This window comes from Marmota flaviventris, chromosome 11 (genome assembly GCF_047511675.1).
Source record: "Marmota flaviventris isolate mMarFla1 chromosome 11, mMarFla1.hap1, whole genome shotgun sequence".
NCBI lineage: Eukaryota > Metazoa > Chordata > Mammalia > Rodentia > Sciuridae > Marmota > Marmota flaviventris.
This window is the reverse complement of record NC_092508.1, coordinates 65,858,096-65,875,918: the sequence shown is the minus strand read 5'-3', so window position 1 is coordinate 65,875,918 and position 17,823 is coordinate 65,858,096. Positions and strand designations below refer to the sequence as shown.

The window sequence follows — 17,823 nt, the reverse complement described above, 5'->3', positions numbered from 1 at the left end:
ATGGGCTGCTGTTCTCCCTGTGGAAAAACACAAACAGACCCCCGACTCCAGACAATCACTGGGTCAGGACCTTTCCATTGTCCTGTTAGAATATCTTTCCAAAGTACTTTAGGCTTATGTACATTTTTTGGATACATATGTCTTTCTGCAGCACTAAGTCCTGATGAATCCAAATTTAAAAAGTTTAGAGTAAAAAGCGTTATTTTAAGTTTATCTTTGGGGGATATATACCCCTTTCCAATTCCCTCTTTTTGCTTTAATAAGTATGTTTTAATAGTTTGATGAGCTCTTTCAACTATGCCTTGTCCCTGTGGATTGTATGGGATTCCTGTTATATGAGTAATACCAAATGATGAGCAAAATTGTTTAAAAGAGGTAGAGGTGTAGCCAGGACCATTATCGGTTTTTAACTGTTTAGGAACGCCCACAGTGGCAAAATTTTGTAAGCAATGAGCTATAACATCTTTAGTTTTTTCTCCGGCATGAAGGGAGCCCATCAAAAATCCAGAAGAAGTATCAACTGTAACGTGTAAATATTTTAATTTTCCAAATTCTGGCAAGTGTGTGACGTCCATCTGCCAAATATGGTTAGGTATCAGTCCTCTAGGATTGACTCCAAGATTAACTTGTGGTAAAAATGTCACACAATTTTGACATTGTTTTATTATATGTCTGGCTTGTTCCTTAGTTATTTTAAAACGCTTTTGTAAAGTATTAGCATTAACATGAAACCTTTTATGAAAATTTGTAGCTTCTTCAAATGTAGAGAAAATATGTATGTCATGTGTAGTTTTATCTGCTAAATCATTGCCTAAACTAAGGGCTCCAGGCAATCCTGTATGTGCCCTAATATGTCCTATGAAGAATGGATCTTTTCTGTCCCAGATTAGACTTTGTATAGTGGAAAACAAAGAGAAAACAGTAGAAGAAGGGGAAATCCTACCAGCATCTTCAAGAGATACTATAGCATTAACTACATACTGACTATCAGAAAATAAATTAAATACAGAATCTTTAAACATCAAAAAAGCTTGTAAAACTGCATTAAGCTCTACCTTTTGAGCTGATTGTTTCGGTACTAAAAATGTAAAAGTTCGATCTGGGGTAACTACTGCTGCTGTACCATTATTAGACCCATCAGTGAAAATATTTGGAGCATTCATGATAGGTGTTTTTCTTGTCATTTTAGGAAAAACTACAGGATGCTTAGACCAAAAAGACAACAAAGGATTAGATGGTAAATGATTATCAAATGAAACATTAGATTTACACATGATTATTGCCCAAGTATTTAACTCATTAGCTAACTCATCAATTTGATCCATAGTATATGGAGTAATAATTTTATTGGGAGAAATTCCAAACACTCCCTTCGCTGCTTTTATTCCTTTGAGTATTAATTGTCCTACAGCCTCAGGATACCTAGTAAGAATAGTGTTAGGAGAATAAGATAAATGTATCCATAATAATGGACCTTCTTGCCAAAATACTCCTGTAGGAATATTTTTTGTTGGTAGTACAATAAATAATAAAGGCAAACTTATATCAATTCTATCCAAATGCATATTTTCCATATATGTTTCAATAATTTTTAATGCCTTTCTTGCTTTAGGAGTTAACATGCGGGGTGAATTTGGATCTGATGGACCTTTTAGAATATCAAATAAAGGTCCCAACTCTCCTGTTGGTATACCTAGATAAGGCCTTATCCAATTTATGTCTCCCAATAACTTTTGAAAGTCGTTAAGTGATTTGAGTTGATCTACTCGTATTTGAATTTTTGGTGGACGGACCATGGTTGAGGATAATAGAACTCCTAAATAATTAATTGGAAAATTTAATTGTACTTTATCTATTGCTATCTCTAGATTATAATTTTTTAATAAGTTTGTAAGTGTGGCATAACATTCCAGCAATATGTTTTTATCTTTATGTGCCAATAATACATCATCCATATAGTGAAATATTTGTAGTTCAGGATTTTGATTTCTAAGTGGCTGGATTGCTTTGTTAACATATATTTGGCACATAGTTGGACTGTTAGCCATCCCTTGAGGGAGTACTTTCCATTCATATCTCTGATCAGGACCTTCATGATTTAATGCAGGGATAGTAAATGCAAAACGTGGACTATCCTCGGGATGAATTGGAATTGAAAAAAAACAATCTTTAATATCTATAGCTAAAACATGCCAGGTTTTTGGCAAAGCAGACAATTGAGGAATCCCTGATTGAGCAGGTCCCATAATAACCATCTCATTATTAATGGCTCTTAAATCTTGCAATAATCTCCATTTACCAGATTTCTTTTTGATGACAAAAATGGGAGTATTATGGGGAGATATGGAAGGTTGTATATGTCCTTCCGCTAATTGTTTTTTGACCAGATCATGGGCTACTTGTGTCTTTTCTTTAGTCAGGGGCCACTGAGGAACCCACACTGGTCTTTCTGATTTCCAAGTAATTTTGATTGTCTCAGTGGCCCTTTCTGAAAATCCAACCCATGTCTGTCTGTTCCTTGATCTATTTGTACTGGTGCTGCTATACCTTGCCCTTGTTTTCCTAATCTTTTTTCTTTCCTAAAGCCTTGTCTAGCCCTAGTAGTGGGCGCATTAGGATTGATGTTATTTGTTAACGTCAAACCTAATTGATCTAGGACATCTCGTCCCCATAAATTTATAGGAAGATGATCCAATACATATGGCTGTATAGTTCCTTCACATCCTTCAGGATCCTTCCAATCTAATATCATAGAACTTCTATGGGGATTAGTCGCCACTCCTAGGCCTCGAAGCGTTTGAGTGGCTTGTTGTAATGGCCAATGTTTTGGCCATTCTTGACTAGATATGATGCTAAGGTCAGCTCCTGTGTCCAGTAGCCCATTAAACTCATGACCTTGAATATTTAGTTTTAGCATTGGGCGAGAATCTAAATTTAAAGACAACATAGCCCAATCTACACCTGTGGAGCCTAATCCCCTGGAACCTCTTTCTACACTATGACTAGGAAATTTATTATGTAGGCTGGGTATTATTAACAACTGTGCTATTCTATCTCCAGGTGAAATTACTGATATACCTCTTGGAGAACTAGCTATAATTTTTATTTCACCTACATAATCGGGATCAATTACCCCAGGACTTATCATAAGTCCTTTTAATGTAGATGAACTACGTCCCAGTAATAAGCCTACTGTTCCTTGGGGAAGAGGTCCTTTTACTCCTGTGGGAATGATTTGAACTCCCATCTCTGGAGTTAATACTGCTCTGGCAGAGGCGCAGATGTCCAACCCTGCGCTCCCTCGGGTTTGTCTGATGAGGGATTTAATGGACAATGTGTCCTGGGCACTACCCTGATGGTGTTGCTGGGATCCTCCACTGCCCCGTATATTTGTGGTTGTGGGCCCCGGAGCATTGGGCCCCCCTGTCCGTTTTTTGGCAATGGAGCCTGATGCCTTTCTCCACGATATCTTGGATAAATACCTGGTCTTTGTCCGTTTTTTGATAAGGGAGTACCTTCTATGGTGGTTTGAGAACGGCATTCATTAGCCCAATGTCTCCCTCTACGGCATCGTGGGCAAATACCCGGTATTCTATTCCTTTGATACCTACTTTTGTTAAACCCTCCTCCTATGGGGCAATTCCTTTTAAAATGTCCTGTTTGTTCACAATCATAGCATGTTTTTGGCCTGGCATCTAAAGCCTGTTGTACTGCAGCTGCCAAGACTTGCCCTTGTTCATTAATATCTCTACATAATTTAATATATGTGTTTAAATCTTCATGTCTCCATGGTCTAATAACCTCTCTGCAGCAACGATTTGCTTGGTCATAAGCCAGTTGTTTTATTAATGGCATTGCTTGTTCTGTATCCCCAAAAATTTTGGCAGCCGTTTGAATTAGCCTATCTACAAAGTCAGCGTAAGGTTCATTAGCTCTCTGTATTACCTTAGATAGCTGACCTTGTAAATCTCCATGTCCTTGTAAAGTCTTCCATGCCCTAACTGCGTCTGCAGCAATTTGTGCATATATAGCAGGATCATATTCAATTTGTTGCCGTTGACCCTCATAAGGTCCTTTTCCTAACAACATATCTAGATTTCTTTGAGGGTAACCGGCTGCTGCATTTCGCCTAGCTGTCTCCGTGCAAAATTCCTCATTGGCAACCTTCCATAACAAATATTGTCCTCCATTTAGTACAGATTTACACATGCTAGCCCAATCTGCTGGCGTCATGTCCAAGTTAGTAATGGACTCAACCATGCTTACCGTGAAGGGAGCTTGGGGACCATAGGTTGTTACAGCCTCCTTTAACTGCTTCACTGTTTTAAAATCTAATGCACGGTGAATTCGCTGCCCTCCTGCCTGTTCAAGTACAGGGCATGCTAATCTTTGAGGTCCTGTCTCAGGATCCCATTTATCAACTACGGGGTTTGAGGGCCACTCAGCTGTCTCCATCGGTGGGGCTGTTGGTTGAATTACGCCCTCTTGTGATAAAACGGAGTTAGTAACAGCCTCCTGTTGTGGCCTGTTTCCTAACAACCCCTTTTCCTTTAAATTTTCTTCCTCTGTCTGACTAGCTCGAGAGACCTTCTCTTTTGCTTGATCTAAAATGTCTTTCTCCATGGTCTGAACCTCTAACAATTTACTTAACATCTTTTCGGTTTGTTTTTTACTAATTTCTAATCTACTATAAAGATAACGCAACCCAATAAGATAGCACAAAACAAAGCCGAAACTGAATGAAACAAAAACGGAATAAAAAATCGTTGTATCAATTTTCTCTTCCTCAGGGCTGACAAACTTCAAACCTTTAGCCAACCATTTTTCCCAGTTTGCCTGAGAAATTTCTAGGGATAGGCAGCTTGAAACAAAAACAAGATAAATCAAAACAATAACACATTGTTTTTTGAATTGGTCACCCATTCTTTCGCTCTTCCTCAGGGGCGAGCAATTTCACTTACCTCCAAGCTTTAGACGTCCCCGTACGGGCCACCAAATGCCACAGTCTGGCTGGGCACAAATGCCGCAGTCTGGCTGGGCACAAAATCACGAGCCACCACGAGCTTGTAGATTCAAACAGCAACTCTTTATTTCCGAACTCACACCAGCCGTCTACAATCACGTTCTGGGGAAGTCCACGTTCTCTGCCCAAATCCACGTTCTCTGCCCAAATTCACGTTCTCTGGGCTTCTATCTCCAAAATATACTGTCTGAATCACGTGAGAACTCAAGGGGAACTCAGGCAGCAGGATACGCCCTATTCCCAGCAGGAATAATCTTAAACCTTAAACCTGGAACCTAAACTGGGAACGCCCTAAACAGGATTATCTTAAAACCGGGAACACCCTAATCTGCCTTGGTCCTTGAGCAAGGTCACCTACATTCAATGTCGCTGCAACATGTCAGCAACATGGGGTACGCTGGCAAGGAAATTGTCATACCTACTTGGCTAATGGCTCCCAGCAGTTGTTGATACTGATGAGAGCAAGTGTGTCTAAAGAGGGTGCTCAGCTTGCTGCTCAAACACTTGCTCCAGATTGGCTGCTGTATGGTGGGATTAGTGTTAGAGAATCTGGTCTTCAGTTTTACAGGCCCAGATACGTGAATGTCACTGGGCATGCAGAGATCACCAAGCTCAGTAGAATCATACATATGAATGATGTTCACAAATGACTGAGGTATAAATCAGAAAGAAATTTTGATTATTTTCAATAAGAAAATCTCATTTTAAGAGAATCTTGTAGAATCAAAGATGTCTTCCAACCTTTATGAACAAGTGGCTTATGAATGTGAAAATGGAACGAAGTTGGTTGTAGTTTCTTAGAAGCTAGTATGGTTCAACTTTGACACCTTGGTGTACTCATCTTCTGTATGGGATCAGAATATGTAGAACATGTGTCTCTTCAGAGTGCTTGCTTTCTTGGGTTGTACTAGAAATATTGTGCAATTCCTATTTTTTGGTTTGCAGATTTATCATCCACTCTGTTCAAGAATCCTTCCCTTGTATAATTTATAGTATGGATCACTTTACCTTATTTTGCTACATTCTTATCCTGGCACTGTGAATTAGTCCATTTTGCAAATCTTTTATCCATTCATTTTTCAAGGATTTATTAGAATAAATAGTTTTTGCAGATAGCTAATTGGAATAACTTTGCCATTTACTCCTTTATTGCAAAGATCAATATTACCTCTATAATAGGTGATCATTTTATAGTAACATCAGTATGCCCTGATGTGCTGACCATGTGGTTGTTCCTAAGAGCTGTGTCCAGGCAATATGTATAGTACCTTTGCACCTAGACTCTTTTTCTTCAGTGGTAACTATGGTTCCATTGAAAGAAAAGGAATTGAAAGGCACTTAAAAATTGGTATAGAATATGAAACACTAATTATTTTTCAAAGCAGTAATGAAAGCCATATTCTCCTTTTTTTTTTTTTCTTGCTCTTGACCTCACAGTAGTAAAACTAACACTGAACTTTATAGATACACAAATTAGAGTTCATTCATTCTGTAAAGAGCACAAATTACTAGGTAGGTATTTTATCAGGGAGGTTTCAGATTCCCTAAGGCAGATGTGCTGAGTGAATTCAGTCTATTTTTCCCAGGCTTGAAGAACACAGACTTTTTTTTTTTTTTTTTTTTTTTGGTGACTTCATTTTGTGATGTTAGTCAAAGTGGAGCCTGGAGGCAAGAGATATCTCAGAATGTCCCATTCCAGTGATCTGATTCAATCATCAGAGGAGAGCTGTGGGAGTTGTGGGTGGCTCCTAAGTTCAAGAAAGCCACACTTTAAGTACCCTCAGTTAGGCTGATTTTATAGTTTTTGAAAACCTCTTCTTTGAATATATTTCATAGTCTTTGGGATCATTGTTTTTACAGTGTTATTTATAAAATGCAAATGTTAAAATTAGCACAGAGAAGCATGTTTGAATGCTAAATCTTAGCAGATCGAAGGAAGCCCTATTCCTATACACTTCAGTAATGTAAGCCCTGCCAAGGAAGCAGCTAAAAGGCTCCTGCTTTCTGCCACTACTGTCATCTTCAAAGACTCAGAGAATCACCTGTGCATTCTGGCTTTTGGGGAAAGGATCATTTGACATTTTGGGATAGGGTAGAGATACTTATCCAAAAGGATGAAGAATTCTTATAATATAAAAGTAAACATATAGATCTTATTAAATTATTTAAAAATAAATTTGTCTACAATGTCCACCAATGGTCTAAACAATAAGTAATAATATCATCAGAGATGTTTAAAAATAACTGTCTTAAGTGAGAGAGTTAAAACCTGTTTCTTTATCTGTACATTTATGGCTTTGAAAGATAATGGCTTAAGGCCATCCTTTTTATGATATCAAGAACAACAAAGATGGAAGGTTATCACCTAAACACCAGAGGCTCTTCTTAGCCTCCTGTACATTAGTGACAGATGAGGTTGTCAGATCTTGTGGCAGATTACTGGACAGATTGTTGAATTTTGCTTCCTGTAGTGATCTTTTTACATTTTGACAAATTCTTCTCTGTTTCAACATGACTTAAACACAGTTATGAAGCAGATCAGAGCTTTTAAATCAAATTCAAAAATTGTACTGCCAGGAGTATAAGTATTTTATAATGAATATATACACAAATGAATGGATAAATTATGTACGTATTTGAAAGCATTTGTTTTCTGTCAATTTCTTCTGGGGAACTCAAACAGTAGAAAATGAGAGAATGTTAGGAGAGCTGAATTTTTATGCTAATGTCACAATTCTATTCTAATCTGCTGAGTCTCTGCATTCTGAGTTTCTCATTCCTGGAATGGTAGCTACAGGCAGGAAGGCATCTCTACCTGATTTTTTTTAGCAATGTATTCCAACCATCTAGAAAGGATCTGACACATGGTAGATGCTCAATTTATATTTACTGAATTAACAAATCCACAAAATGAGATTAATCATAGTAACCTCTCTTATATTTGCCTTGATTGTTATGGTTCGAAAATGAGACAAAGGAAATTGTAGCTTCTTGAAAGAATATTCTTAGGTAAATTCTACATGATACTGTAGTGACTTTTATTCCACTGCTTATACACTGTCTAAATCAAGGTCATCTTTGAAATCAGCAGCAGGTAGTATCTACCAGAGGCGATATGCAGCCAGGTATCCATCTACTAATCAACAGTAGGGTGGCTTCAAATCTCACAGTGACATGGTGCCTGTGACCTATGCCTGGGCCCTGGGCTAGCGAATCCCAAATTCACCACTAAATAACCTTGGTCATGTTATTCAACTTTTAGTGATTTAATGTCCTAAAAATGCAACCATAAAAAATATCAACTCAAAGAGTTGTAAGGATAAAGTGAAGCACTTCATGTAAAGTCTTTGCATGGTAAAACACATGAGAAGTACTCCATAAATGTTAATGTATTAATTACTTTGGCATCCAGGAATTGCTTCTCAGTTCCTGGCTTCTTTCTGTTTTTCTGATTGAGCACGGGTATTAGTTTCCTGAGGCTGCCATTAAAACTGTACCACAAACTGAGTGGCTTAAAAATAAAGAAAAGTCTTTTCTCACAATTCTGGAGGCTGGAAAACCAAAATGATCATATTAGCAGGGTAGTCATGCTCTCTCTGAAACCTGAAAGGGAAGGGCTTTCCCTTTCATATTCTAGCTTCTGGTAGCTACAGACACTCCTTGTCTTATGGCAGCTCTGTGTCCCTCTCCTAATGACATTCTTTCTGTGTCCCTTCATATCATCTTCCCTCTCTCCACACCTGTGTCCATATTTTACCTTTTTATAAGGCCACCAGTCATATTGGCTGAGTGTTTATCCAAATGACCCCATTTTAACTCAGTTTCACCTTAAAGGCCTGTTTCCTAAGGAGATTACATCCTGAGGTACTGGGGCTTAGGACTTGAACATATGGGGGGGGGTAAGGGAGGGAGAATCAGCCCATTATAGCATGATTTTATTCTTTTTTTTTTTTAACTCTATTCTGTTCTTTTTTTATACTTATTTATTTTAGTTTTCGGCAGACACAATTCTTTATATGTAGTGCTGAGGATCGAACCCGGGCCGCACGCATGCCAGGGGAGCGCGCTACCGCTTGAGCCACATCCCCAGCCCCATGATTTTATTCTTAATTAAATGTGCCTTTCCTTTCCCAGTGGGAAAGTCTCTGATAATATGGCACCAGATTTGGAACTTTGGAGTTTAATTCTGAAACAAATTATATAAAGAAGTCACTCAAAGGCCCTAGCCTGGGTTACTTCACTATAAAATAAAAGTAGTGAGCCCCTTAATGTCTACCATGTCTTCTAATTCCAAAGGTTATGTGGATAATATGACTGTTTCTCAACTCCGTACTGTGTACCTCAACTCTCATTGATGCTCTGTATATTCTGTGTATTTTACTATTCTTGTAACTAATAATAAAGGTTCTGATTCTTACTACACACAAAAAAAGTATGGAACTTAATGGATATGTTCATTAGCTTGATTTAGCAATTCTACAATGTGCACATATAGCAGAACACCATTGTTGCACACCATAAATAGATGTAATTTTCGTTATTTAAAGAATAAAAGATAAAAAATATAAGAGTTCTGAAATATCTTGTGGCATTTGCAATTTTCTCAGTTCTTGGATTAAAATCCCATTTTCTATAATGCTGTTTAATGGGATGTTATTTTGTGAAATGAAAGTTTTGTTAGTTTAGGTTATTAGTATATCTAAGTAGTAACAGTGAGTCATTTTGTGATTTTTTTATTGATTTTTAGAATTTTCTTTTTTTTAAGTATTGCAAGCACTATATCTTTATTTATACATAATGATTGTGCATATTTTTATTTATAAACTTTTCAATACATGCATACAATGTGTGAATTTTCATATTATGGTAATTAACATTTTTATCTCCTAAGCATTTATCATTTCTTTGCCTTGGGAAATTTCCAACTTCTTTCTGCTAGTTCTGTAGAAAATATATTGTTGTTGTCAACAATAATCACTGTACTATGCTGTCGAACATTAGAACTTATCCTCTCATGTAACTATATTTTGGTAATTAGCCAAATATTTTTTAATGCTGAACATAATTTTCTGGAAATGAGATTAAAGGTATGGAAGTTTGTATTATGTCTATCCTTATTATCATACAATACAACTTGTGTAAAAATCATAAAACCAAGTTGCAAGGAATTAGGGGAAATGAGAAATTAAGTTCGGCAACAAATATATAGGCAAGTTTGAAAGTTTGCTTGGATTGCCCTTATAGAAACACTTAAAAGTCTACTCTGCCATAGCTATAAAAAAGTATATGAAAGGAAATTAAAAGGTCTTTTCTTCAACTCTGGGATACAAGAGTTTTAGAATCTTTAAGGGCCCAGAAGTGTTGAGCATACATAGATTCAAGACCAAGGGGTATTTTCTTAACCTCATCTGAGAACCGCTACCCTTGGTGTTGACCGGATTTTTTTCTTTTCCTTCCAGCTTCCTCCATTCTCAAAAGGGAGAAGCGGCTAAGGACCAAGAATGTGCATTTTAGTTGTGTCACCGTGTACTACTTCACCCGGAGGCAAGGCTTCACAAGCGTGCCCAGCCAAGGGGGCAGCACCCTGGGGATGTCCAGCCGCCACAACAGCGTGCGCCAGTACACCCTTGGCGAGTTTGCCAGGGAGCAGGAGAGGCTGCACCGGGAGATGCTGAGGGAGCACCTCAGGGAAGAGAAGCTGAACTCTTTAAAACTAAAGGTAAGAAGTATAAACTCACTTTCTGCAAAACTCCACATCCTTATAACAATTTGAGTCAACTTTTTAAACAGTCATAGCTGGAACTGCATTTTACATGACAGACTGCCTGCTGAGTCTTTTTTTTTTTTTAAGCAAAACAATATAGTCTTTCATGGGAAACGTACCTGACATCATTTTTTTCATTTGTTTTACAAATACTTACTACTGAACATTGCTTGCTCATATAGCCTGTCCTGGGGGGCTAATTGGTAACCAAAAATAGATGTAGTCTCCTCTCTACAGGAACTTACAGATTAATAGGAAAGAAAAATATTAATCAAGGTGTCAAAACAAAATAAAATCTTGATTTGTTTTTTCATTCAGTGCTATAAAGGAAAGTTGTAAAGCACTGTGAAAATGTAAAACAGGAAATTCATGTGGCACAAGAAGTCAAGAAATGCTTCCTTGAGGAAGTGAAATGAAAATCTGAAGAGGTAACCAGGCAAAGAGAATTGGCAGGAGTTTCAGGCTTTAGGAAAGCCAGAGATGGGCTGGGCATCCCATAATGTAGAAGACAGGTGATGGCCAGTTAGGTTAGTCTGAAGCAGGGGGGAGACAAAGAGAAAGGGAAGAGGAGAAAATTAGTAAAATCAATGGTGCTTAATGACGGGCTGAATTTGGAAGGAAGAGAGGGATAGTCAGGAATGACAATTACGTTTCTGGGTTGCAAAATGGAATTGGCGGTGTGGGTAATAGTATTGTTTGCTGTGACAGGAAATGACAAGCAACAGAGGAAGATGCACAGATAGTGGGTGGGGTGGATAATGAGAGCTCTCTTGGACATACTGAGTTTGAGAGGCTTTTGAGTTTTCAAGAGGTGTTGGGAAGGCATCTAGGTAGAGATTCTTGTCGTTGAGCCACTTTAGAGATTAAGTGGAGAGAAGTACAGAAATTGAGAAAATGTCTTCTGTCAACTCAGAGCTCTTTATGTTTGTGTGGGTCCATCACCCTATCAATACATAGGAATATTCTACCATCATTATCTAGTGAGAAAGGAAATATTTTCAGGTAATCCAACATACTTAAAAAAGGGTATTAATTAAATGCCTGAAGTACCATAAGCCACATGTGTTACCAAATTTTTTTTTATGAAATCAATCAGCAGAGGTGTGATATGTGTTTTGAAACAAGTTATTGTAAATATTTTGCAAGTTATGCATGTGCCTTGTTCCCAGTTGCATTACAAGGCAATAACTTAAACTGGGCACAACTTAGCCCAGAGAGTGACTTATATTTTCCTTTGCCAGTATTTTTGGCATATTTCAATGAAAATCCCTCAGTTTTTCCAGTAGCAATACACCATTATTTTGTGATTTATGATAGCTTGTCATGTAGTAATTTAGTAATAGTTACCAAGTTTGTTTCTGAAATCCATTCCCTGCCTTTGTAACCCATTACAAGCCAACTCTACCCCCCACACTAAGAGTAAAGTCTTTCTTCAAATTCAAACTTTGGTAGAAAAATAGTAAAGGTTGACAATCACTAATGAATTTTATTTACCAGGCATTTTACAAACAATGTTTAATTTGATCCTCACAGAGACCCAGTAGAATAGATAAGTTATTGAAATATGTTTGCAACTGAGGAAAAAGAAAAACAAAAGATATTAAGTAACTGGTTCACTTAGAAAACTGATTGTGTTATCTTGTTTTTTCCTATTCTTAAATTAATTGATTATCTCCTATAGGCATTGGGGGGAAATATCTGTGTACTTGTGGGGGGTTATCCTTTTCTGGGGTTTGATAGTGTGTACAGTGGTTTTTAGGGAGAATATAATGTTATCTGAGAACCAGAAGATTTACTGTGGTGAACTTCTTATATGTGCATGGTATATGTGATGGACATGAGGGAAAGCCACAAACCTACAGCAGCCTTCCTCCATATCAGGCAGTGATATATCAGGTGCTGATATATTTGTACACAGATACTCCCATGCCTTTTTTAAAAGAAGCTAAAGAAGAAAATAAGAAACAAAAAGAACACTGTAGTATTGATTTATTTTTAAAATAGTGCTTAGTGTTGGAAGTTGGAGAGGCAGCCATCTGAGTGGATGTCATATGTCAGTTTTTTATTAATAAGGGGAAACATGCAGTTTTTCTCTTTGGCAAAGATGTAAACAAAACACATTTGGCTTTCATTGCTATTTCCAAATGAATACCAAGCTGAAGGATAACAGGATTCTGAAGTGACTGAGCTTAGCCTCAATGCATTTGAAATATTCAGAAACACATGGTACATGAAGTTAAAATATCACAGCAATGTGGACCAGTTGTCTCAAAAATCTGAGATGAATTAATGGAGAAAAACTTGTATATTTTAATTGAAATTCTTCTAGCATATTAACTTTTATGATTTAAAAAATATCATTGACTATACTTGTCTAGGTCTAATTGTACAAAATCTAAAATTAGTTATCCAAAACATTAGGAATCTAAAAATTTCACTCTGATATTTAAAATTTCACTCTTATTGAAAACGACATTTGTTTTGAAGTATGAATTCCTCTGGGATAAGTAAGAAAACAAATGTGTCTACATTGATTCTGTTATTTTGAGTTGGGCAACAGAAGATCAGTAGTACAGAAGAGGGGTCCAAAGAGGAACTAAAGGATTGTGAGAGCCAAACTTTGCTCCCTTGGATTTTTGCCTGAGGTAGTCCTCTGGGACTTACTGTCCGTTGAGTTAGGGCAGAGGGGAGGTAGCATCTGACAAGTCAAACATTCCCGATCCCTCATTAAGGAGCCCAGGCAAAATGCCAAGGGACACTCACTGGAATTGGAACTGGGTAGCTTCCCTGCCACTTAAATTTAAGAACCAACAATCTTAAAAAATAAAGACAGATTTCTCTTCTACCATTTCTTCCTGTTTTTCTAGGAAACCTTTGCTGAGTTCCAATTAGGGGAATTATTTATTCAATGACTCTTTTCCCAATGATGCTTTAATAGAGAGAAAGGACTAAAAAGAAAAATACAGGGGTTGGGGCTATGGCTCAGTGGTAGAGCGCTTGTCTCACATGTGTGAGGCCCTGGGTTCCATCCTCAGCGCCACATAAATAAACAACTAAAAAAATATATGCATACACACTTGAAGACTTACCTCACAATAAATATTTTGGGAACAAAATAAGAATAGACATGTAGATTTTGATTATAAAATTGGTTCTTATTTAGTAAATCAACCTCCTAAGTTATAAGGTATATAAATAGAGAAAAATAATATATACAATTATTTTTGTAGAACAAATACAATTTTATGGGAGGATGCTCAAGTGTGTCTTTTTTTATTCATGGTGTTGATGTTTTAAACATTGTCTATAAACAACTGTGGGGGAAAAAGCTGAATGAATAAAATGCATGTTCCTAGAAGAAATAAGTAGCTGTGGATTTCTAAATTACAGAGCACAGTTTTCTTTCTCTGTCAAGCCCATTCACACATGTCATACACTTCACAGTAATCAATGCAGTCATCTTAATTCTATACTCTTTTCCAAATTAAGTGCTTAGATTTCATCATCTGCACCACATTGTTGAACAATTAAATTAGCTTTTACTTCCATTTCTCATGTATCTGTAAAATGCATTAGGCAGCCATTTGTAAGTAGGAGACTTGGCATTCTGATCGCCTCTGGGTTCTATCTTACTGGATTCTACTGCCTTATTCTAGGAAATTTAATTTAGCTTCCACAGCTTGGACTTGACCCTGTTTCTCAAACATTTTGCAACCCAGGTTTTTCTTCTTTTTATTTCTGAGATTAAGGATCTAACCCCACTCCTGTTACTACATCCAATCACTTCTCAGCATTGTCCTTTTTTTTTTTTTTTTCAATTTCTCAGCCATATATTTCTTGAATAATGTATGGATGCTGTCTCCCTTTCCTAACTAAAAATAAATGAATAAAACCAGACTTTAACTCACACTTTAATGACTAAACTCTTAAAATATCCCAATGTAAATCTTCAACCCCTATCTCAGATTTAATCTATGACTATTTTATTCTTAAGTACTTCACCCATGCAGCATTGTAATTTTCTACTCCACCTCCAGCCCTCCCTTTGTATCTCTTCAAAAGTTCCGTGATTAATCCTCCAGGTAAAGATCTTAAATGTGCTGGGAGATGAAAGGGAATAGGGGCTTGTGTGAGATGCTTGAACGGTATCTTAGACCCATAGTTTGAACACTTTGGGATGTGTACTTTAAGAACCTAATCTGTAATTCTTTCCTAGACATGTCTTTGGGGTCAGGGTATCTTAGAACTCCATTTATCCCTACATAATTTCTCTGTTAGACTCTGTAGCAATCACTTCAGAGCATACTTATTGTCAAAGCTTCCAGAATGAATTCCTAAGTAGAGGCCTGCTTCAATACCAAGCAGAAAACTTTGCTGTTTCAAGTATTTGCACTATTATATGTACAACCTGTTCTGAAAAGTACACAAAAAATATACCTAACCAAAGTGATAGAGACTGGTAGGGTAGAATTCATCCTGATACACATGAAATACATTTAAGAATATGCTCTTTCAGCACATCACTGGCATTTTATTTGAAAAAGTACAATTAGACATATGTAATCAAATCATCACATTCTTCCTGTATAAAAAACATTGTTTTTTGTTGTTGTTGTTGTTGTTGTTTTACTTTTTAGTTTAGGAAAATAAATTGCATTGATTCTCCTGGTTTAAATGTGGGGACATCCAGTGATTTATTATCCACCAATGAAAGAGGAAAAGTTGGTCTAAACCAAAAGGAAGGATAAAGGAATTTATAGCTTATTTTTTCCCAAGTTGTTTTGTCTTATATGTTAATATTATCCTTTCTGATGACTTTTTTCAATAATGTATTTTCCAAGGAGTTCTTATGACTTCATATTGTTGGAATTAATTTATTTTGTTTTGTTTGTTTGAGATGGGGGTATTTCTTCATGACCAAGGCTGACCTCAAACTACTGGGTTCAAGAGTTTGATTTTACTTTCTTAGCCTCCCAAGTAGCCAGAACTACAGAGGCATGTCACTGTGCCCACTTCACGTTGAAAAGAATGAAAGTTAACAAAACAAGCAAATATTCCTGGCTTTTCAAAGACATAATTAAACTGATTCAAATTTGCCACCTACAATTAACAGTTAATGAATTATGAAATTATACTGTAAGATTTGACTGAATATTAAAGTAACATAAATGTTTTTCTTAGATTGCCAGAGACCTTAGAGACTAGGTCATCTGTCCAGCTCATACCACACTACCAAGAATTCCTTTTATTAAATATATATCTTGTACTTTCAGCAAGTAATTGCACATCTTAGATGACCCGGAGCACACTGCTCTTTTGAAGTAGCACGTTTCATTCATGCCTTTAATCATTAGAAAACTCTTCCTTACACTGAGCAACCTGCTGCTATCTTACCACTTCTTTTGACCCCAATTCTACCTTCTAAGTACATGGAATAATTATTTATATTCGACATTCCAAGGGTTTGAATGTGGTGTTGATACACATGCAAATATTTGAAGATAGTTTATGGGATTTATGTGTTTCTCTTCTGTAGAATGAAACATCCCTCGGTCTTTCCATTAATCCTTGAGGGAATGGTTTTCAGTTTCTTTTTTTCTTTTTTTTTTTTTTTTTACTTTTTTGTTTTAATTCATAGTTGGACACTATAATTTTATTTTATTTATTTTTATGTGGTGCTGAGGATTGAACCCAGGGCCTCACATGTGCTAGGCGAGCGCTCTACCTCTGAGCCACGACCCCAGCCCTTTCAGTTTGTTTTGCCCTGGTTTTCCTCCTGTGGATACATTAGTATTTATTAATGTCTACTTCATAATAAGGTACTTGATCTGGGACTCTGGATGGGATCTATCCAGTGCCCAGAAATGTGTTACATTAATTCAAATTGTGGATGCTTTTTCCATGGATATAACTAAACTTACAGTAGTGTTTGGTAGCTTGATCAGTTTGTTTGTTTATATTACACTGGTAGGGAATAAAAAAGTAAACAAACAAAAAATAAAGCAACAAACAAAAACAATGAATAAACCTAACTCTCTGCTTTTAAACCAAGTCTGCATTATGATATAAATTGAAATTTTATAACACCTCCAGGGCTAGAACCATGTTTAGTGCTGGACATGGTCTGTACGGAGCAATCGATAGTGGTTTTTTTTTTTTTTTTTTTTTTAATTTAACTTAAATGAATGTGATCTCGTCATCTGCCTATGTGATAAGCTTGCCTTTTAGGTTCTCATCCAAGTTATAGATTTAAAACTGTTCATATGATGGGGTCAAGTTTGGGATATCCTGTCCAAGTAGTGATCCTCAAGAGGGCCCAGCATGACCTTTACTGGAAAACATTGCTGGGATGGGCCACTGATACTGATAGAATGTAGAGCTGCCACACCCTCATTCCTGACTTCAATGGTGCTACAAAATAAGATGAGCATCACTGATCTTAGAGATATTTTCACTGTTGAACTAACTAAAAATTCATGCATCCATCCATAGTTTTATTAATCAGTTTATATTCCATCTTTGTATGAGAAGAGCAAAGCAATCTTGTTAGAAGTCTAAAGTGAGAAATTCTCAGGACTAGATTTTCGTCTCAGAGATAAGAATAAGAAATTCTCAGTAGCAAAGCACTGATTTTCCAACTGTAATCCATGAGGTCTGAAATCAGGGAACAGGGCAGCAGGCCCAAGACACTGTGTACCTCATCCCACTTTTATCTTTTATATGTCAAGGTTCTGCATAAAGATGAAGTTCATTTACAAAAAGAATATTTTCTCTGCAGTGAACCCAGACAATAGTTTCATATTCACTGTTTTCCTCTATCCCATGTACTGAAACCATCTGTTTAAATAATTCTTTCTAGAATATTGTTATCCAGAATTAGCCTTTTTTTTTAAACAATTCAGTCCCATTTTGATCATCATTTAATTCCTTTCCCCATGAGTCTTCACAGATGTTAGACTGAGCAATCATAACTTCAAGCTTCTCTATTGTTCTAAAGCATAAATTGTCTGGGCCTGGGGATTCTTATATAAAATAG

At 36.7% G+C, this 17,823-nt stretch overlaps 1 protein-coding gene across 2 annotated transcripts in view; it reads left to right on the top strand.

Moving 5' to 3' along the window:
• The window catches only part of Csrnp3 (cysteine and serine rich nuclear protein 3), a 184,835-nt gene that overhangs the window by 156,448 nt on the left and 10,564 nt on the right, over positions 1–17,823 (top strand). For both annotated transcript variants that reach the window (XM_027946151.2, XM_071619382.1), the window contains exon 5: positions 10,483–10,742. In XM_027946151.2, coding sequence (XP_027801952.2) covers positions 10,483–10,742 — 260 coding nt within the window. The remainder of the gene's footprint in view (positions 1–10,482; positions 10,743–17,823) is intronic.